The following is a 21,944-nucleotide window of genomic DNA, read 5'->3' as shown; positions in this document are numbered from 1 at the left end:
TGTCATAAACAAGATTATGATCATCATCTTTATTTACAACAGAGTGAATATACTATAAGTCTGGGTGTAAAGTGAAAAAATAAAGTTTTAATATATTGGTTTTAAATTAGTTTTTATATTAATTACACAATAAACATCATTAAAACTGAAAATAAAGTATTAAAAGGCTGATAAACTGATTGTTAGTCTGTCTAAATTCGCTCTTGAATATTGTCAGTGGTGTAGTTTCTTTTGACCCTTTCCCTGTGAGCTACTTCAAATAACTTCTATTAATGACCTAAACTAACCTAAAAAGATCAATAATCATGATGGTAAAAACTTGTTGCTCGATCTTGGCAGCAACTGTGGTCATGGGATCGTTTATCATGTTGCTGCATGTATGTAATATGTTTGTCCCAGATGCATCATGGGAAATGTGTTTCCTCTTGGTTTCCTATGTTCTTTTTCCTTTTTTTCCTCCCTTCATTTTATAGCGAGAACAACGCTTTAGAGACTCAAGAACAAATTCCCATTTTTAAGCTGCAATCTTTCAGTAAGTTTTCAAAGGTGAGTATCACTATATGAATAAAACTCCAATCTATCATTTAATGTTGTGTTAGTTTCGAATTGATGTGTTTTTTCGTTTATTTTCGGTGAAAAAGAAAAGCAGTCGAGCTATTATCTGCCTGCTCGGGGAGTCAGGGACCTAAAAAGCACTTGTGCTCTGCTCGAATTTGACTCGGAAATGCGCCTAAAGTGAGGGGTCATCTGACAAAATATTGTTCACCAATTGATCCCCTGACATGTCTGCTATCATCTACAAAAACTGTATTCCATTTTCGTGCCGCGGTTTTTATATTCTTCCGTCGTTTTTCTCATCACCCTCTTCGTTTGCTACAACGATTTTTCCTTCCCGTTTACATTCTTCAAGCCAGCAGCCAGCCATCATCTTTAGGTGCGCTGGTTTGCGGACACCGGGCAGCCGGTGTGGGCGGGGTGCCCCGGTTTTCCTTTAAAATAGCTCATTCTGAATAAAAATCTAAGACTTGTGACCAACCGCGAAGCCCGGTACGAAGAAACGAACAAACCCAAGTTCAATGCGCAAGGGGCGGGGTTTATCTAGCAAACGTCGCTCTGTGATTGGTCCAGAGGTTCACAACATCCCGCCCCGCAGGGCCGTATTCAGGATTTGATTGGTTTACCTGATAAAGAGGTCTGCTATGATTCGATGGCTCTGCTGTCGTTATTTTTTCAGCAATTGCATAAGCTGCCTGGGGTATAATTTGAAAAAACCGAAGCTCCTGATGCAGATATTTTTTTACAACACACTCTAACTGAAGAGTTAAGTCTTGTCATGTTGATGTGAAGTTTTAAATCAGTGCAAATATAACAGGAATTTTTAATTTCATTCTTTAAATCTCTACTCGTAAGGAATTAGTTAGATGAGGCTCAAAAAATTTTGTTGTTACTTTACTGGAGTAAAATATATTCTTTTGTAATTCGTTTATTAATAATTATTTGAACAATGACTAAAAATAATGAGATTTTGTCTATTAAAATTATGTAGCACACATGTAACTCAAATTCTAAATGATCTACCTTTTTCGTCCATCTTCTTCAGGTGATCTGTAGTAGCCATGGCCCGTACCAAGCAGACTGCCCGTAAGTCCACTGGAGGTAAAGCTCCACGTAAGCAGCTGGCCACAAAGGCTGCTCGTAAGAGCGCCCCTTCCACTGGTGGTGTCAAGAAGCCCCATCGTTACAGGTGAGACACACAAAAACAGACTTTCACTCTGTTTTAGCCCAGACAGGAATCCTGAACCAAACATTACTTCTCTATTTTGTAGCTGTAGGGACAAATGTGTATGAAGAAAACATGTTGTTGCAATATACTGGTCTTGATGATATTTAAAAAATGAAACATTGATATAAAATTAATATTACACATGCTAGTCTAGTAAATATCCCAATGCCAGTAACAATCTAGGTGACTCTCTACAATAGGAAAAGGTGAGAGCTGCAGAACAACACTGCAGGGGGTGCAGCTTTATTACCTTTCTTGTGCATGCTCACTTATTCATTGGTTTACATCCAGCCCCCAAGAAACACATTTTAGTTTGCTTGGTAATTCCAATTTTCTAAAAACAAAACAAAAAAACAACAACAACACATATGTTGGTTATTTGGACTTGAATTAAATCTCATTTCTGAGTATAACTGATAATCTCAAACTATTACTTGTTCAGTGAGGCTCAGGAAGTAGTTCCATATCTTCAGGAGTACACTAGTAAATCGAGATATAATTGCATAATCCAAGAATAGGACAGTTATGCAAAAGCAGATCACTCCATCTGCTCCCGCCTCAAGTTTTACATGTTAATGTGTGCCTCTCCTCTGTCCTCCAGGCCTGGTACTGTGGCTCTGCGTGAGATCCGTCGTTATCAGAAGTCCACTGAGCTGCTGATCCGCAAGCTGCCCTTCCAGCGTCTGGTGAGAGAAATCGCCCAGGACTTCAAGACCGACCTGCGTTTCCAGAGCGCCGCCATCGGAGCTCTGCAGGTCAGTAACACTCTCTAGAAAAATTCTTCATCGGCTACTGTGTTTAATCATTACACAAAAGTGCTTAAATGTCTTTTTTCTGCCGTCTGCAGGAGGCCAGCGAGGCCTACCTGGTGGGTCTGTTTGAGGACACCAACCTGTGCGCCATCCACGCCAAGCGTGTCACCATCATGCCCAAAGACATCCAGCTGGCACGTCGTATCCGTGGGGAGCGCGCTTAAAATGTTTTCTGATTTACTACACGCTGTCCTCCTAGTCCTTCACCACTCATTTCTCCCTTTCCTTCCTCTATACTTAGTTAGTAGTTTGGTTTGAGGTTCTATATATATCATATGATTGTGATAACCGTAAATGTGTGCTCATGTCTTCTTTGGTGCTACCAGTAGCAGATTTTCCTTAGAGGTATCTTCATGTATGTTTCAAACTTTGAATCACACTCACACTCATCAGTTCTAATTAGTCAGTGCACAGGAATGCCTTGTTATATGAATGAGGTGTTTTTGCAAGCCAAGAATAGTGTATGATCTAAAACGGGCATAGGAATTAGCATTAAGGTTGAGACATTGTCATCTTCAGGCGGACACATACATTGATATAATGGGTCTTCTGATTTTTTTTTCCTTTTTTTAAAAATAGAAATTTGTTGTAAAAGTAGTGATTTTCTTTCTTTTTTCTTTCTTTTTTTTACAATATTGGTGTATTTCTACTGTTACTGTTTAATGTATCAAAATACAAAAAGATTGATTCTGGTTGTCAATTAGAAACGTCATTGTGCTTTGATGACACTGCATGGTTTGACAGACTACAAGCGGCATATATGTAGCAGACCTATGTTGATCATATTTTGATTTTCAACCACGTTATGTCCAGGTAATTGTTTTGACTTTTTGTTCCTCTCTCAGGTTGATATGATAACCTAATTTTTTTTTCTACCGTGTTTTTGATTTATGTTTTCAGTCATTTTTAAGAGCAAAATATTTGTACTCCTGAATTCACATACAAACATAATAAACAGATTCTTGTGGTTAAATGGGCTGTGTGTGTGAATATCTGCTTCAGGAAACTATTCATATTGAAGCTGAAAAGATTAAATAGTGATGGCAATTTATAGATTACTGATATTTACAGAGTCCAGTAATTACTATATAAAGCAAATGGCAGATTAAAATCATAAAATAACATTTTCATAGTATTGTTTAGCCTCACAATGCTGTTAAATACAAGCTGTGAGTACATGTCTGATCTTGGGACCATAAACTCACAAAATCTGCAAAATTTGCTTTGAGCTCATCTCTGTTTTATTAGACTGAATATGTCAAGATTCATGTAAGTAAAATGTCTTAAAAATTATTTTAGTAACTATGGGGATGTCTACAACAATTTATTTTAGAATACATTCATCAAATTAATATAGATTTAAATCAAATGTCTTGTGATTCTACATCGATACAGCTGGTGGTCAAAACAGCATGTGCGCAAAACATGTAAAACAGTGAGTACTGTTAACTATTTTCAGAATTAAACAGCTAGTTGGTCTGCATAAAATGTTAGATAATTGTTAACAGTTGATCAGAGCTTCCTAAAGTCCAGCATGACATCTTAGAATGTCTTGTTTTGTCCACAAAGAAAAGACGTTCAGTTTACTGTCACAGAGGAGGAGAGCTACTGGACAATATTCACATTTAAGAAGCTGGAATACGAAATGTAGTCATTATTTTTATTTTAAAAAAATGCTTAAACTGATTAATTTGTTATCAAAATAGCTTCCAATTAAAATTATTAGTACTATGTGCTCTGGAAAAACATATGAATTGAAATAATGGCTTTGATATTTTCCATTAAATAAGTTCTAAATGTGAATTCTCAGTTAAAATGTTGACTTTAAAATAGAACTGAACACATAAATTATTCAAAATTAGTACTTGAAAGTGGATCTGTATTTTCTACATTTCACTTGTTCTTGGCTTTTTGCTTGTGACATTAGGCAGAAACAGGCAGAGAGAGTTCTGGAAGGTTTTGAGGGGACGTCTGTGGTATAGCTGAGAGACAGGTGTTAACGGTGCTGACTGTAGAGAGATAAGTGGTCTGGATGGTTATGTGTGTTCCTTTTACCATGATAAGCAGTGAGCTAATAGGCTAGGCAGACAGTACTGTGTGAATTCAGTGGAATGTTTAAATATAAGGTTTAGATTAATCTGCGATGACAAATATTTAACTTAGAAAACACAGCTTTTTCTATTCCAGAATACCTCTAGTAAAGAGAGGTCTTCTATACCTTGTGCAGAATGTGGAGGAAGTGAATTAGAGATGGAATCAGATGATACTGACAGTTTTCAGAGGAGAACCGACTCTTCTGAACACTAGAACTAAGATTCAAGTCAGCACATTTTTAAATACATTTTTATACTGATGTTTAATTAATACAATACTAATTACAAGAAAAGTCCTCAGAGAATGCAGTACTCCCCCAAGGCTGTTCATTCCCTCATATGGCATTGTCAGAAATGCAGCATTTTTTTTTTTTTAAAGAAATGCAGCATTTGTTTATTAGTTATTGATGATCAGAAATCACGGCAACACAGAATGTAACCATTTAATATAGATGTACCCACACAGAAAATGACTGCACTGAGCACAAGCGTGTGTTATGTATGTGTATGTTATGTACGGAACAGAATCATGTGACCTAAATATGCAGCGAGTGGCAGGAATTGATGGGACTCAGAAACACCCCCACAATTTAATCAATTGTTCCTTGTATCATTTCTGACTGATAAGTCCTGATAAGTCTGCAGCGGTGGATTTGTAGTAGGATCACAATCGTGATCATCAGCAGGTAGCTGACGTAGTGTTCAGTTGTTGTCATGGTTACAGTGACTCTGTGCCGCTATCTCATAATGATACAGAAATCTTTAACAAATCCATGGATCCAGACTATAAGCTGCATCACTACCAAAATCTAATCACTTGGTCCTTGTGTCATTTCTGACCTTTCCTGAAAATTTCACCCAAATCCGTTTTTGGGTGAACAGACAGATGTACCAATCATCACATAACTCTGCCGAGGCTCTGTCTCCTTGGCGGAGTAATAAAAATATGGCTATTTTGTAATTCTTTTTTAAGATATACACTTTAATGGGAGTACAAAAATCAACCATGCAAAGAAACCCTTATTTGTTCTGTACATTGGTTAACGGAATGTGAGTACAAACACAAATATTCAGTTCCAAACAAGGCAAAACATTGTAATACTACATGATTTCCTTAAAAATGTCTCAAAGCGTAACAGAAAAAGAACAGCAAACAAACATAAACTTTAAATGCTGCATCAGAGGCCTCCTACAACAAAATCAGATGGTTGAAAAATGGTCTTACTGATATTTTTTCTGTATTTGGACTTTATAGGGTTAACATTTTTCAAAAACACATATTTGGTACGTTTTGATACTTGTGTGTTCTTCCAAGAATAAGTGTTGCATACTTGACAGAAAAAAGATTCAGGTGCATGATGCAGGTGATAAATAGCCTATTTTGGCAGATTTTTATTCTTTAATTTAATTTAATTTAATTTGATTTAACTGACACAAACCTTTTATTTCTGTCGCCAAAAAACAAAAGTAGTTGAGATTTCTGTCAACCAATCACCTCTGACAGCAATATGTAGAGTGGCGGCTTCAAAAATATGAATTAAATGCCATTGTTCTTGCATTCTGACAAATAATTCTTCTTAAGTGAAAAGATGAAACTCCATCCACCCAGATACATTCACTTGATGAGAGATCTAATGCAGTTTTTGCAGCTACAGAAAGTCAGATCCAGTCTGCTGGGATCTGCTGATAAATTCTATCAGGCCTGGCAGCTGTCGGTCTCACACGTCAGCAACGGCAAAATGGATTAAACACCTTTGAGGAAGGTTGTGTCTGAATGTGAGTGTTGATGAAATGTGCAGCAGGTACGATAGTAAGATCTGTTGCAAGTGGCCACGGCAGATAAGGTGTGCTGGGTGAATTGTTTTGTTTACTTGGTTGTCAAGATCTCTGATGCACCAGGTGTGCGCACTGGACTGCTAAAGGACTTTCTGAGTCATCATATTTTTACTTCCTTCTTTTTCTTGAAATAAACCAAAAATAAAGTGGCAAACAACAGTCACAAAAGTCATATCTTTAAAAAAATCATGAAACTCTTCCAGAAAGTTTAAAAATAATTATCTCGGAAAACATTTTTTAAACAAGCTTTTCAATTTACTTCTTTGCTAATTTATGACAGCTGTTTTATTAAGTGTCAAAAGTCCAACTATCCAACTTTTACATGTCTCTTTCAGTCTGACCCGAGTGGACACTTTCGTTTTCGGTACAGGAAAAAAAAGCAAAACAAGCACAGAGTAAGACGTCTGTAATTCCTTACGACTTTTTTTAAAATATAAAGCGACGACTTCTTGGATAAATGCTCGTAAAACGCAGTTAAACCAGTGAAAGTGTCCTGTCAAGGAACTAACCGTTGAAATGTTGTGAACGCTGTTGCATTGTGGGACACATGATTGACGCGGCGGCCATTTTCCCGCTGGACGCTGCTTCCCATTGTGGATACGAAGAAGAAAATAGAGACAAGCGAAACATTTCTCACCACTTCTACTCACTTTCCCTCTAGGTAAGCCTCTCAAAACACGTCACCGCGCTCGTAAATAAACTTTGTGTTTTTTAGTTGTATTCTCTTCAATTTATTGAGAGGTTTAACAGAGAAAAAGCTGTTAATTTCGTCGTGCGGGAGAATAACACACACGGTGGTCGAAGCGACGGTGAAATGCAGTCTTTTTCTGCAGCCGTTCAGATGAGGGGAAATTCGGTTTCAAATTATGCGCCGGTTCAGCTCGGTTCTACGCCGTCGTTAGGGACCGTTCGGCTTTCCTATGCCCATCTATGAGTTCCTTGAAATGTCTTCTGTGTTGTTGTCTCATTTTCCGCCACGCTAGAACAGAGGTTGTTTATAAAATTGAAGTTGTTTATGTGCTACTCCGTTGCTCTTCTGCCCTGGGTCTTTATCCCGTTGGCGCATCAAACCGCCGCCATCATCAGAGCGAGGTGGGCGGACCTAGCAACAGTGAAGGCAGTTGTAGAACCCGCCCACTTTGTAGACCCTGCATGCTGATTGGCTGTGGGATTGTATTTTAAGTTACGTTGGTGTCTACCAGCCAATAGCCTGGTCGTTCTAGTTTGATTGATGTTTGTCGGCTGAGTGAGAACGGGAATGTCTTGTATGTTTACTTTCTGGAAAAAGTTAACTTAATTCAAGTTGTCAGGTCCCATTTAAAAGCTGTAATACGTAACATGATTGCACATAAATGCCTGTGAAGAATTTAGTAATCGCTTGTTCGGATTGGTCTTCCACAACAGGAGAATCTCTCCTAGTTTAGAAGTATCAGAAATGTAGCAATATATAGTAATCAAGGAAATTTGCTGTCTTTTACCATATTTGTGTTATTGGAGCCAGTTACCGTTTTCTTTTTGAGTCAACAAAATAGAAATGGTATAAGGAACCAGAAGGAGACTTATTCTATAAAATGCCTGGTGCATATGAAACTAAAACTATAATTATCTGCCTTTTTCGTCCATCTTCTTCAGGTGATCTGTAGTAGCCATGGCCCGTACCAAGCAGACTGCCCGTAAGTCCACTGGAGGTAAAGCTCCACGTAAGCAGCTGGCCACAAAGGCTGCTCGTAAGAGCGCCCCTTCCACTGGTGGTGTCAAGAAGCCCCATCGTTACAGGTCAGACACACAAAAACAGCTCCCTAAACAGGCTTGTGGTTTCGCTCTGTCTTAGGCCAGACAGAAATCTAAACTATACATTACCGATATGTTTATAATTGTACACACAATGATATATAAAAAGCTATTTACATTTTTCAAGATAACAAAAAAGTACAAAATAATTTTCAAACCATAAATCGGAAACACAATGTAATTTTACTCTAATGTTGTTCATAGAAAAAGATTTTCAACAGCCTTGATCTGCTTTTCATGTTTTCCCTGATTTATTGACTTTTGTTTTGTTACTGTGAAGGCCTGGTACTGTGGCTCTGCGTGAGATCCGTCGTTATCAGAAGTCCACTGAGCTGCTGATCCGCAAGCTGCCCTTCCAGCGTCTGGTGAGAGAAATCGCCCAGGACTTCAAGACTGACCTGCGTTTCCAGAGCGCCGCCATCGGAGCTCTGCAGGTCAGTATTTCATAACTTAACTGAACTCTCCTCCTGCACACCTTTACAACACTGGGATCTCTGTTTGATCACTTCAGTAACTTTCTGAAACTGACACTGCAGCATTCACACTCAGTAACTTTCTTTTTGGCTTGTTACTGTTTTGCCACATGTGTAGCAGATTACTACAATTGAAGGCAACACTGACCTCCATCGATTCATTATCTATAGGGTTAGGCTTAATCCTCTGTAGGGTCGCGAAGGGGCTGGAGTCTATCCCAGCTGACTTAGGGTCAAGGCAGGAAAAAGCCTGGACAGGTCGCTAGCGAATCGCAGGGCTACACATAGAGACAAACAACTAAGCGCGCTCACATTCACACCTATTAATCTCAGCATGTTTTTGGACTGGTGGAGGAATCCGGACAACCCCTTACAGTGTGCCTCTCAAGACAACTATAAACACTGCTAAGACATGTTCAAACCACATTTCTTACAAACCAGTCTTCTGAGAGCATAAACCACTCCTTGGAATCAAATCCACACGATGCACTTATATGATTCATATTCAGAAAATTCTGTTTGTCCCCAGGGGGCAATTAAAAAAGACATGTAGAGCAGGCAGTGCAACACTGATGTAAGAAAATGAGTAAAAAAAAAAACAAGAAATTAGAGATAAGTAACATAAATAAACAAATAGGGATAAATATATATACAAATGTAGAACAAGTAACATAATAAGAATAAATAAAATGAAAAGAAATATTTAAAAAAACACAACTTAGTAACATACTAGTGCAAATACTATTGTGAGTCTTGGGTGTGTACTTACCTGGTAGTGATGCTGCTGAAGTTGGAAAAATGTACAGTGCAGATGAAACATATTCATCATGTGATAATAGTCAAGTATTATAAGCAAAAACAAAGACATTCTGAGAATAAATAAATTATAAAGGTAAGCATTTAACAAATAAGATTTTTCTTCCATCTGTGGAGCAGATGGAGAAAAAAATGAGTATGTATATATAGATAGGATGTGCAAAATGCATGTTGTTAAACACTTTACTGGACATTCAATGTGCACTTGCAGTCCTCTAATATGTAGGGTCTTAATGATTACACAATCACTTACTGTATAAAACATTTGTGTTGTGCAGTTAATAATATAGTGTCAAAGAGTGTGCCTGTTCAAGGTTTATTTTCTGCATAGAGGACAAAGCATAGATTTTTGTCAAAAAAGTTCAACAGACTCATTGTCTTTACTATATGCAGACCGAGGCTTACTGTCAGGTGTAGTCACCTCTCACCTGGTTCATTGTTGTCCTGGAAAACTGGAAAACCTGCTGCAACAAGTTACCAAACCCAAAAGGGATAAATCAATCAGTGAATCCTTTCAGCTCTACTGACGACTGCTGCCTTTCTCTGTCTCTTCTGTGCAGGAGGCCAGCGAGGCCTACCTGGTGGGTCTGTTTGAGGACACCAACCTGTGCGCCATCCACGCCAAGCGTGTCACCATCATGCCCAAAGACATCCAGCTGGCACGTCGTATCCGCGGGGAGCGCGCTTAAACGCACTCTCCTCCTCTTGGTCTTTCTCCTTTTCACTTCTTCCTGTCCTTCCTTCACCATCCTGTCTTTCCGTCCCTCTGCCCCTCACCTGCCCCTCACCTGCCCCTCCCCCTCTCCCTGTGTTAGTAGTGTGTAGAGGAAAACTGATTATATTATAATTAAAGTGTATAGTCGTGTTTTTCTTAGTGCTCTCGGCAGCAGACTTCTAGGGTACTCTCTTTTTGTGCATGTACCGACTCTTTGGTGATGAGATCTCCTCAAGCACACATTTCCTAGTTTGCACTGTTTCTAACTGACTGTGAGGGATAATTTGTGGAGAGAGTAAGGAACAACATGGACTAGAGCAATGCAAATTTGGGAGGGACAACCAGGAGGCGAGGATGGGTATTTTTCTGCTGGGGGGGACAGTGGTCTCTTTACTGCAGCAGGGTGCTAGAAGAACTTGCCTGGTCCTCTTCTCCTGCGTCCTGTCCTCTGCCAGCCTCGGCTCAGAAACGAGCAGAAACAGCGTTTGTATCGGCTCATGAAAGCCGAGGCTGGACTCTGTGTCCCTGTAGGTGTCTGCATGAGTGTTGCTCTAATCACCACAGCAAATTGTATACAATCCATCAGCATCTTTGGAGAAGTTCATTTCTGATTACTATATAGCTCATTGCTGTTCTTCGTCATGTTAGCTTTTTTTTCCTTCCAAATAAGTCTCACACACAGGATTTTTTTTTTAAAATTTCAAACTATTTGTGGATGACACAGAGATGGGGGATGAATCAGACTAAAACAGAGAACAAAAACAAAAAGCAGATTTGAAGTATTTTTTTCTACTGAAATGTGATGCTACTGACTCATTCTGACACCAAAGTTTGATCCTCTTGTTGACGCTCGTTTCCTAACAGACTGATGACTTCAACCTCACCTGTTTTTGTGGTGTTTAAATTGGTTTCATCTAATTACTTAAAGCCAAAGCTTGAGAGCTCAAGAATGGTGTCAGAGATACTTTTTTAGCAGTGGCTCGTTTTTTAATAAAGGACCTTTTTATAGCAAAGGTTCAACGAGGTTTGTAATGTTCTCTAAAACCAAAAGTTCTCAAAATGTAAAAAGTTTTTTTTTTTTTAAAAAAACAAAATAACTAACTGAAATGTGAAAATGTATTCTAAATCAGTGTTACATGACTAATAATACTAGTCGTGTTTTCTGTATACGTCCCCCCTGTGCTTCTATTTTTTTCTCTCAAACAGTTGATCATCTGTGTACCATTTCTCAGGTTGACTTGTCACCCTTTTAACTTAATTTTTATTTTTTTGCTCAGTTTGATTTTCTTTTTCTTTGTTTTTTTTTTGAAATGTTGATAATGTTTCAATTAAACAATGTTTGTAATTTCCAGATTTGTCATATAAGGTGGTAATAAATGGATGTTACACACACTCTTGTGTCAGTGGTATTTAAATGCACACCTTGAACTGATTATGTTTTATTATACTATGATATTCCAACATTTATGTTAAGTAAATAAAAGCTATAGAGGGCTTTGGATAGAACAAGGACACTGATTTTTTAAAGTTTTTTTTTTAATCTGTATTCAACTTGTTTTGGCACTGGAGAAAAGTCTCAGTCTTGCAGTAGAATAAATGAAACATTTTAAATGAAACATTGTGAATTAAAGCAGACACAGTCCTGACATTAAGTTGTAATTCTACATGAAATGATTAAAGCCAGGGGTATTTTATGTTATAAATTTTGGCTGCACTATTAAGCAAGCCTTAAATATATTCAGACTTGTACAGAAAAGACACACAGCATGAACAATCACCTCTAAGCCATTATAAAGCACTAAAATGAGGGACGATGCACCACTGGACATACTACCTGTCAAAATCACTTAAAACCAAGACTTTGTTGATAACGAGTTTCTCTCCTAACAGCAACACTGTTCCTCAGAAGGACAGCAGAACTCTTTACCCGCTGACCTGTGACCAGTTGGTGAAGAACCACATAACAGATGGAAGAGTCAGGCATTGTCCTCTTTGTAAATATTGTCTTGTGTTCCTACCTGATGTTTTCCTGCAAAGAAAAGCTGACCTACATGTTACTGTCTATCTATCTATCTATCTATCTATCTATCTATCTATCTATCTATCTATCTATCTATCTATCTATCTATCTATCTATCTATCTATCTATCTATCTATCTATCTATGAAACTTATGATTCCTCATCTCGCATGGATGCCAGTTGCACCACTAGATGTCAGTAAAACACAGCGCTTGTAACTTATACAGCTCCTTTTAAATTGAGGAATGGACCTCAGGCTGATACTATAAAGCGCTTTCATTTAGAATGAAGTCAGCACAATATGTGTCACATTAATAATATGTATATAAAAAATATATCTAAATATTTCTCCTTGTCCCTCTCTTTTTTTTATACATAAACAGTATGTATGTCTGTGTATGTGTGCTTAAATGTATATACTAATGGAATACAATGATCTTCTGACTTCTTCATTTAAACTAAACTCCAGTACCAACAGGATTTCTACATGTCATCTTTTTCCCAGTTTTCTATGTCTTCTGGATATTTTTTGATGCACCGTTGTTCTCTCACACACCCACAAATGCAGGAACACAAACACACACAAACTCTAGCATTACAATTAATATCCCTTTCTGGGTTGACATCATTCCCCTCATCAGTGTTTCATTTCATCCTTCTACTTCCTTGATTAAAAGGGATAAAGCCGTGCCCTCGGCCATATTCATTACAATGAAATACACACACACATGCACACACGTTCACCCCATGTCACTGTGGCCTCAGCTATACTCATTACAATGAAACACACATCGACAAACAAACATCTAATCAAACACCAGCCTTTAATCCTGTTGTTTTGAATGAGAACAGAAACTACAGTGACTTATAAACACACATGTGTGGCCACAGACCCACAGATCAGTCACCACTGCACTGGGGTGAAGTCACATGGAGGTAATTTCTGACTGACAGTTCAGATTACTTTAATGAGCCATTTTCATCAATTAATCCATGACTGAATATTATTTCAGTAACTTTTTCAAACAAGACACAGAGGGGCTGCAAGTTTTTTTTGTCTTTCTTTTGTCTCTATATGCTTAAATGTGTTCTTATTTTTCATTTCATTTGTATTTGTTCAACTACTACTGAAAGGGGCTGAAACACTTTAAACTTTCACTTTAACTTTACTGCTTGCTTGTAAAACAGTTTTTAAGCATCCTTAATGCCAGCACATCATTTTAGCTGGCAATTGATGCTGGAGCCACATCTAGTGCAGTAAGACTAGGTTTATGAGTTTCAGATGAGCCCCACAACATACAATACGATACGATACAATGAGATACGATTAACATGATACTATACGATACAATACGATATGATGCAATACAATATAATAAAATACTATACAAATACACCACCATTCAAAAGTTTGGGGTCACTTAGAAATGTCCTTATTTTTGAAAGAAAAGTAGTTTTTTTCAACAAAGATAACATATTAATCAGAAATACAGTCTAGACATTGTTAATGTGGTAAATGACTATTCTAGCTGGAAATGGCTGATTTTTAATGGAATATCTACATAGAGGTACAGAGGAACATTTCCAGCAACCATCACTCCTGTGTTCTAATGCTACATTGTGTTAGCTAATGGTGTTGAAAGGCTAATTGATGATTAGCAATCCCTTGTGCGATTATATTAGTACATGACTAAAAGTGTGAGTTTTCATGGAAAACATGAAATTGCCTGGGTGAACCCAAACTTTTGAACGGTAGTGTATGTCTACACAAACTCTATAAACCTTTATTTACATTCACTGTCAAAAATGTAAATAGTTGTCTTAAATGCAGCATTGTGAGTCTATATCTGCTTAACTTGTGGCTCAGACTGACCTTGCTGCACATGTGTTCTATGTAGATGAAGCTCTTTCAAGCTACAGACACATGATGGACTGCAAAGACATTTATTACATACATCGATGGAGTACAGGACCACTATCCTAACTGATCCCAGCTTGACTTGCATACTGGTTGGAGGTCAAGCATCACAGAAGACTTTGTCTTGGTGCCCCTTTACTAGATAAACAGCACAATGCTTCACCTAGTGGCACAACCAGGTACTGCAGCTAATTTACAATACTTGAAGTGTATATTATCGAGGAAAATGGTATCAGGTTGCCAGATGCTAAATATCAGGTTGAGGGCAAAAGGTAGAAAGAGAGAGTGGGACATCCCTAGATGTGATGCAGTGAAACTTGTGTTTCCATAAGGTAACACAAAGATTTTTTTTGGTTCTTCCTTTTCTTCCTCTTGATTTTTGGCAAAAAAAAAAGTTTTTGCTGTTGTTGTTTATTTTTTTTGTTTTCTGGTTGCAGCCATGCAAAATGTAGCTTATTTCACAGCCCGCTGATTATACTATACAACCTAATTCATTAGCACCAAAGCAGTTAATGGAAAAAAGCCCAGTTATCCTTTTCTTGCTTTTATTTTTCAGGATGCTTCAAATTTGCTTAACACTTGTATGGAAACATGGTCATTGCCACTTTATACTGAAATTTTTCATTTTTCATACTTAAGGCCAACTTCATCAAAGTGATAAATGTCCAGTTATTAATACAATTCACATGTGACCCTTTACCCAAGTGTGCTAAAACACTACAACTATACAAATAACAGTATTAACAAATGTACATGTTTTTACTGTACAAAAATCTAATTTGGCCACACACTGATCCTGGTGAAGCACTAGAATAGACTGATCTATAAACATTTTAATCATGTATTATTCTTCTACTACCTTTCCATATTCCTCCTGATAACTGTTTACATACCCTGGGAATGGAAACACTGGAGTAAGATGATGTTCACTGATGAGGTGAATGTCTCTGTTCTCTCTGATTCTTATCTTTTCCTATGTGTATTTACAAATGTCCCCCCAAACTAAGGTTAGACTGATAACTTGATATTAGGTTACAGCCAATATGTCATATTGATGTATATGTCAGCTGATCATCTGCTTTGACAGGTTGATTTGTCCAACAGTAAAACATTAAGATATTTGTCCTTTATGTATCTTAGTCTATTTTCTTAAAAACAAAACAACAAGCATTCCAGAGGATTTACTTCAAGACCATTTATGTGATGTTGTTTTAGGCTTATTCAAAATATCTATGTCAGTATGAGTCCTGTGTGTCCAGCCCCATAACCTAAAATGCTGCAGATTGTTCCCAGATTACACTGAAGCCTGGATTCCCAAAATTAACCAGTTAATTATACACAAAATAATGTCATTCTTTGGATTAGAATAAAGCTAACTCCGAGCTAATCTAACTGCAGGATTACATAGCGGCATATCAAAAGAACCATTTCTTTCAGGATTTGGATCTGGACATTGGCATGTGGGACCAGTAGAGCCAGTCCTTTATTGTTCTACAAAAGCCTTAATTATGATGAATTACCATGATCAGATTGTTCATGCATAGTTTAGTTTGCAAAGACTGAAAATGTATCAATGAAGCCTCAAAATGAATGAAACAGACTTCAGGTTACTCTGTGGACCACCAGTAAGGGATTGAAATACCCTTTTATTGCCACTGATTACAACATGAGCATCTCTAGTTGATAATTTGTACATTGTATCATCAGAAACATTCAAACCGGTGTGCTTTTAAAGTAAAGAATCATCACGTGAGACTGTGACCACCGAACGGCAGCCTGCTGCCCTAACTGCTGAGCACGTAATGGACTCTGCACGCAAGAGGTACGTACATAGTTATTTTATTCTAATTGTATGTCTTTGTCCATGCATGTTACAGTGTGTGTGCATGTGTGTGTGTGTGTTTGTGACACAACTGTGTGTTCACCTTCCCCAAGGTCTGCGTAGTGCCGCTCCATCTGTGGCACTCAGGGGATTACAGCCAATCTGTCTGTCTGCCGCTCAAAGTGCTGACCGTCAGACCAGCACCAGATTAACACAGTGCTGGGATTGGGGAGGGAGCGGGTGGAGCGTGGGGGAGGAGGGATGGGGGTGGGCAGTGGATGGATGTTGAGGAAGAGAGAGATGGGGGGGGTAGGGGGCAGGTTGAGAGGTCGACCCCAGATTAGTGCACAACTGGTACAGTGTGTGTGTGTCCATGTGTGTGTTTGTGTGTCTTAGAGGAGGGGGTGGTGAGTGGAGGGGGACAGATGTATATGATGAGTGGATGGATTTGGGGAGGTGGGGGGGTCCATCGCTGACAAAGGCAGCAGTATGCTTCAAACACACACGATCATCATATTTCTCCAGATCTTGAAGTTCTGAAAAGTCTGTCTTCAAAACTGTCTTGAAGTCAGAAGCTGTTTAACATGTTGAAAAAGTCTAAAAATTCTGCCTTCGACCTTTATTATATTCCAATGCGAATGCACACATGACAGCTGTTGACAGCAGTTCACACCACAGAAACATAGTTGTTATTCTACTATTTTCTAGTCCACTTTGAGTCCACTTGGAGGACTTTTTTACATACATGAGCATTAAATCGTCATATGCATATTCTGTGCCATGCAGATCTTACAAAGTAGTTACCGCATGGACTGCTACACTCTGGTGTCCTGACCAGTCGCTGCATGACAGAACTGTGATGCCAAATAATCATTTTGGCAACTTACAGAAATCACTGAACTCCAAACGCCACCATCAGAGAGGAGGTTACAGTCAGACCCTGTTAAACAAGTATAACTCACACTACATTTGAAGTATATTGAGGCCATAAGTATCTGAGTGGCATTTTCCTGATGAAAACTACTATCAACATTCTTACCAATTACAAAATGGCTATGTAAGCAGAACTCAAGGAGTGAAAAGGTTCCTTTTCAGACCAATGCGGAGGACCATACAACAACAGCGATATCATATAAAGAAATGGATAGGTGACTCCGCAACAACAGGAGATTGTAGTAATGCTACTGTTGATTGCGATTTACTACTTTGCAAATGGGGTCATTGAGTCGAGCACCTGGAAAAGAGATAAGCAGTAGAAGTACATTCAAAATGTCCAAAATGCCAAAACGAAAACTGAGCAAATGGATTTTATGAGCTGCTGTGGCGATAAATCTGTCTCAACTGCAGGAACCCGATGGCCCTTTTTAGTGGCTCAGACCTTTCTGTGTGTGTTTTTGTTTGCAGGAACTGTGCCCATAGAACCAATGTGAGAAAAATGTACCTGAACCGTAGTGGGCACTTCCGAGCAGCTCGGAAAAAAACGATAAGAAAGACTTGGCACTGTTTGGTGAAACTGTCAACATGGAGAAGACAGTGTTGATTGATTCAATACAAGAGGAAAACAAGTGCTATTTTTGGAGTTCTATGAGCACGTAGGAATAGTAGTTGTCCAATAACTATTATTTGTTGCTGTTTTGTGCACACAGAGTTGACATTATGGTCAAAGATGTCGGATCCTGCACTGCAACAGAAACAGAAATGCTGAGAGGGCAGAACACAAGGCTGTTCCCATAAACATTCACATTCCTTTACACCTGTGCTGAGCTCCTGCAGAGAAAAGAAGCCTATAGATGTTAAAGTTGGATATGCTTGTGACTTAGAAGCCACTATTGTATGTAATGTAGTGTGTTCTTGAGTTCTCAGTCAGATCCAAGGCTCACTTATTCTACATCTGACAAAAATGCCAAAGTTGAGGTGTCAAAACAGTAGTTCAGGAACCAGTAGGTCACGTCACAGTTGATACATCTATCTTTAACATAGGACTCTAAGTTCGAAACAGCTGAAATGCCAGACATTCGAATTACAAGTTATCGACCTGCGATGAAAAGGCACTGGAATCTTGAAAGAACTATGAAGGTACTAGGAACCTTGTACAGTTCCTGTGGTAGAATGTAACTTACATATGATGGATTCAAACTAGCAGTCTAGTCAGAAGAGAACCAGATGGTTATTGGAGATCTTGAGAGTAGGGTACCAAACAACACTGTGTACCTTCCACATGAAGATACTGTACCCTTAACAAAAAGCAATGCAACTTGGTATTTGAGGTTTGGTTATAAATCTGAGTGTAGGATGATGTTTACCCTCACTTGTGGACTGAGCAGACCAAGTCCAGGTGGGCTGTCTGGCAGGAGATGGACGGCAAAGACATGGGTGGTGTTTTTTGCTTGTATGGTGGGGGTTGGAGTCATGGGGGAAGGGTGGTGAGCGGGTTCAGACTAGATGAGTGTACCACTGAGATTACTGTAGTACACCAGTGTAACACAAAGAGACGTGGTGAGAGGGGGGCAAGGGGCTGAGGAACCTGAGGGTGGGGGTGTGGAGGGACTCGGGAATTGCTCCCAGGGATTAACTGTGTTCAGCCATTAACACAACCTAGTAGTCAGCTAACAACACAGCAGGGTTCACTGCAGCAGCACACACTGTTGAACAGGGACTGCAGCTATTAATACAAGCTGTGGGGAACAACGGGGGATGGACGATGAACACATGTAGGTTATGTGCAGCCTGAAATCAACAAGCTGGCAAAAGCTAAAGTTTGCTAAATACGACATTGAAGAGCTACATGTAGGGTTAGCACCACAAATGAACCATCATATAATACAGATATCTGAATGACTTCATGCATGTTTGTGCCAAGGTGTGGTTCCACTTGCTACGTTGGCTGCAGTAGTGTCTGGTAGAGCTCAGTTACACTAACATGTGTAAAATATTGCTAATTTGGCTCCAGTAAAGTACAGAGTTGTAAAGCTGTGTTCAGACTCAGGTTGGACCAACAGGCCCCTGTCCATCATGACATGATTTCTGAAAACAAACTCAACTCCAGATCCCAGGAACATCACACAGACACTTCTTCTTTGACATGGTGTCAGTTAGATTGGACCTAATGAAGTCCTAGCAGTCCCCACTTGGTTGGATGAGCTTGGAGATGTGATCATGTAGGGGTGTTCACAGGTAGTCTATTCCACCCACTGCCAGAAATGATTGATTTATCCTGCAAGACTGTTAATATACTCCTTCTCTCCATATGAAGGTGAAATTGGTGATTGTCCAACCAATCAATCAGATGACCTGGAGTCTACAGCACTATCAAACAGCGCTATAAAATGGCAGATTCACTGTATAGTCGGTGATTGGATGTTCTGAACAGGGTTTAAGAGTCCAAAATACAAACAAAACCCTCAAAAAGAAAAAGCTAATTCTTCAAATGTGTTGTGTCCCCTCTGGACTTCTGTTAACAGCTAACTGGTTAGCTAACTGACCACCAACAAGCATCTAGGCTCCTCTACCTTTAAGTAGCAGATAAATTAACTGATCAGGAGTCTGTGTTCCTGCATTTTAGCGGTGTCACAAATGAGTGGTGTATGCCCAGTGGCATCTGATGGCAAACAGTCAGCTGTGGGCATCAGGGTCTTAAGGGAACAAGGGTCAGAATGTAAACATATGAAGAGGCTTTTATTAAAATCTTTACAATACACTGGCAAACTGTCACACATGAATATTTGTGGTTTTCATACTAAAGAATTTGAGTAAAGTTAGAAGAAATAAGAGGTTAAATAACATTCTCAACATTCATTTGACAAAAATGTCCCATACTTCAGTTGCATACTGGGTCATACTTTTCCAAAATCACTTGTTGAACTTGTTATTTAAGTTGAGAAACCTCACCCCCCTCTTCAGCACATGAATTTACAGAACTGTAAAATAACAGAATGCAAAACACATTTTGGACTCTGGAGGGGCTTTCAATCTGCTTGCAAGAGCAGCGCTGCACCTGCTCCATGCACTTCAGTTCACTGCTCGTGGCCGTGAGTTTAGTCGCTGTACGGTACAAACGCGTCCATGTGTGTGTAGGTGTGTGTGTGCTGGCTTGCATCGCTCAGGCCATGTGCTTCTCTAGTCACACTGCTCCCTAAAAGCAGGAGGGGAGGGAGAGGAGAACACAAGTGTCTGCAGACGCATGCTCTGTGTTGGGTTGTTTCTTTGCAGCTCCCTCCAATGACCAGTTGTGGCATTACCCCACAATAGTACCTGCAATAGCCACTATGCAGACGCAAAAACAGAACTGTAGAGGCACCCTGGTGGTATGTAGCATGATGGGGAAAATGTGTAGAAAACAGCAAAAACTACAGATGTTTTTTTCAACCAAAGAGTGTATTCGAAAGCATGTACAACTTATACTTCAACTTTTGCAAAAGGACTGTTTTTGAAAGAAAGCAAGAAAACTTGCAAGCTAACCTGCATAGGTCTGTACTAATTCATGCTTTCTTTTCTTTATTTTTCCATAAGCATAAACTCCACCATATCATCTGTCTGTGCATATGTCTGTTATTGACATATGATACCGAGTTATTGGTACGACATCATAAATCATAAGCCACTGTCTTAAAAGCACCCTTTTAAGTCTTTATATCTATACATATAAAATAGACTTTAAGGCTTGATGCACATGGTTTTGGTACACAGATTATGTCTCTTCCAAGACAAATCATATAAAAATGCATATGTATTTATACGTACAGCACAAAGTAAATATTTGTATGTGTGTGAATCTGCCCGTCAGTCGCAAACAGACTGGTTGTTGATGTGTTTTTAGCAGACAAACGGACACATAAATAGCCACTGAGGCAGAGAGATGAAACAAACATGTTGACTTGTTGTTTCCAGAAGGGGGTTTGTGTGTGTGGGTGTGTGTTTGTGTGCATCACGGTGTGTCTGACTAATATTTTGTAACTTAATGGAAGCACCCCCCTCCCCACCCCATCAGTTTGTGATTGGTCTGTGGCTCCAGCATCGGGGGATTAGGCCATGTTTCCCCACTTTACGCCCCCTGTTCCTCCCTCTCCCTTCTCTTTTCTATTTCTCTCTCGCTTTCTCCCCACATCACATGATCCGTTACATCACGGGATTGAGGTCAGAGCTGGATTAGGGCGAGCTACGTCAGCGAGCGAGAGAGGCAACGCTGGAATTACTGAAAGTGAAGGAGGAGAAATGGGTGGTGGAGGGGGGTTCAGATGGCCCACAGATGAAGAGAGAGAAGAAAGAGAGATGGGAGATAGATTGAGACTAAGAGAGGGCAGGCAGAGAGGGGATGAAGACATGCAGGGTGGGTTTACTCTAAAAGCAGGATTGAACAATTCAAGAGTCCCGTGTTGTTAGTGTGATGCTCTAATGCAGCATTCTGGCAAAGTGGAGCTCCGTAGGAATAACATGTTTTTAAAATTTAGCAAATAATGTATTCACTGTGCAGCAAGCCAGATAAAGAAAACATCATGGAGAGGAATGTGGTGGAGTGATGGAGGCAAAGGCCAGCAGCTCAGACAGGAACTCACAGGCTGTACTGTAAATCTGTTACAGCCACAGAGAGGGAAAGAATGCTAAAATATGTAAAATGGCACTTATATATTATTTAATATATTTTAAATCTAGCAGTAATTGGAAAAAAAGTTATACAGACATTTTTAAAAATAAAAATATATTCAGTTTCAGGAGCCTGGGGAGCCCTGGAAAAAATATATGACATGTGTAGTATTAAAAACCTTGTTCAATTTTTACATATTCGTAAAAAAAAATCTATTGTGGTGGCTAGAAAAATCACTGTTGAAGCTGAAATCTGATCGTGGCACCATGTAGGCACCTTCACAT

At 39.1% G+C, this 21,944-nt stretch overlaps 2 protein-coding genes across 3 annotated transcripts; both read left to right on the top strand.

Moving 5' to 3' along the window:
- The first annotated feature begins 389 nt into the window (after nt 1-389).
- LOC111566035 (histone H3.3A) lies at nt 390-3,568 on the top strand. 2 transcript variants are annotated; one of them, XM_023266401.3, is made up of 4 exons: nt 390-546; nt 1,601-1,744; nt 2,385-2,538; nt 2,631-3,568. In XM_023266401.3, exons 2-4 carry the CDS (start codon nt 1,617-1,619, stop codon nt 2,757-2,759), a joined length of 411 nt encoding a protein of 136 aa, XP_023122169.1. In that variant the 5' UTR covers nt 390-546; nt 1,601-1,616; the 3' UTR covers nt 2,760-3,568. The 2 variants fall into 2 exon arrangements, with proteins under 2 accessions (XP_023122169.1, XP_023122170.1); XM_023266402.3 differs by having other exon boundaries at nt 413-532.
- Nucleotides 3,569-7,027: 3,459 nt separating this feature from the next.
- LOC111566036 (histone H3.3A) lies at nt 7,028-11,711 on the top strand. The gene is made up of 4 exons (XM_023266403.3): nt 7,028-7,185; nt 8,157-8,300; nt 8,596-8,749; nt 10,165-11,711. The coding sequence occupies exons 2-4, from the start codon at nt 8,173-8,175 to the stop codon at nt 10,291-10,293; spliced, it is 411 nt and encodes a 136-aa protein (XP_023122171.1). The 5' UTR covers nt 7,028-7,185; nt 8,157-8,172; the 3' UTR covers nt 10,294-11,711.
- Nucleotides 11,712-21,944: the final 10,233 nt, after the last annotated feature.

The sequence above is a fragment of the Amphiprion ocellaris genome, chromosome 7 (genome assembly GCF_022539595.1).
Source record: "Amphiprion ocellaris isolate individual 3 ecotype Okinawa chromosome 7, ASM2253959v1, whole genome shotgun sequence".
Taxonomy (NCBI): Eukaryota; Metazoa; Chordata; class Actinopteri; family Pomacentridae; genus Amphiprion; species Amphiprion ocellaris.
This window is presented reverse-complemented; position numbering and strand designations above follow the sequence as displayed.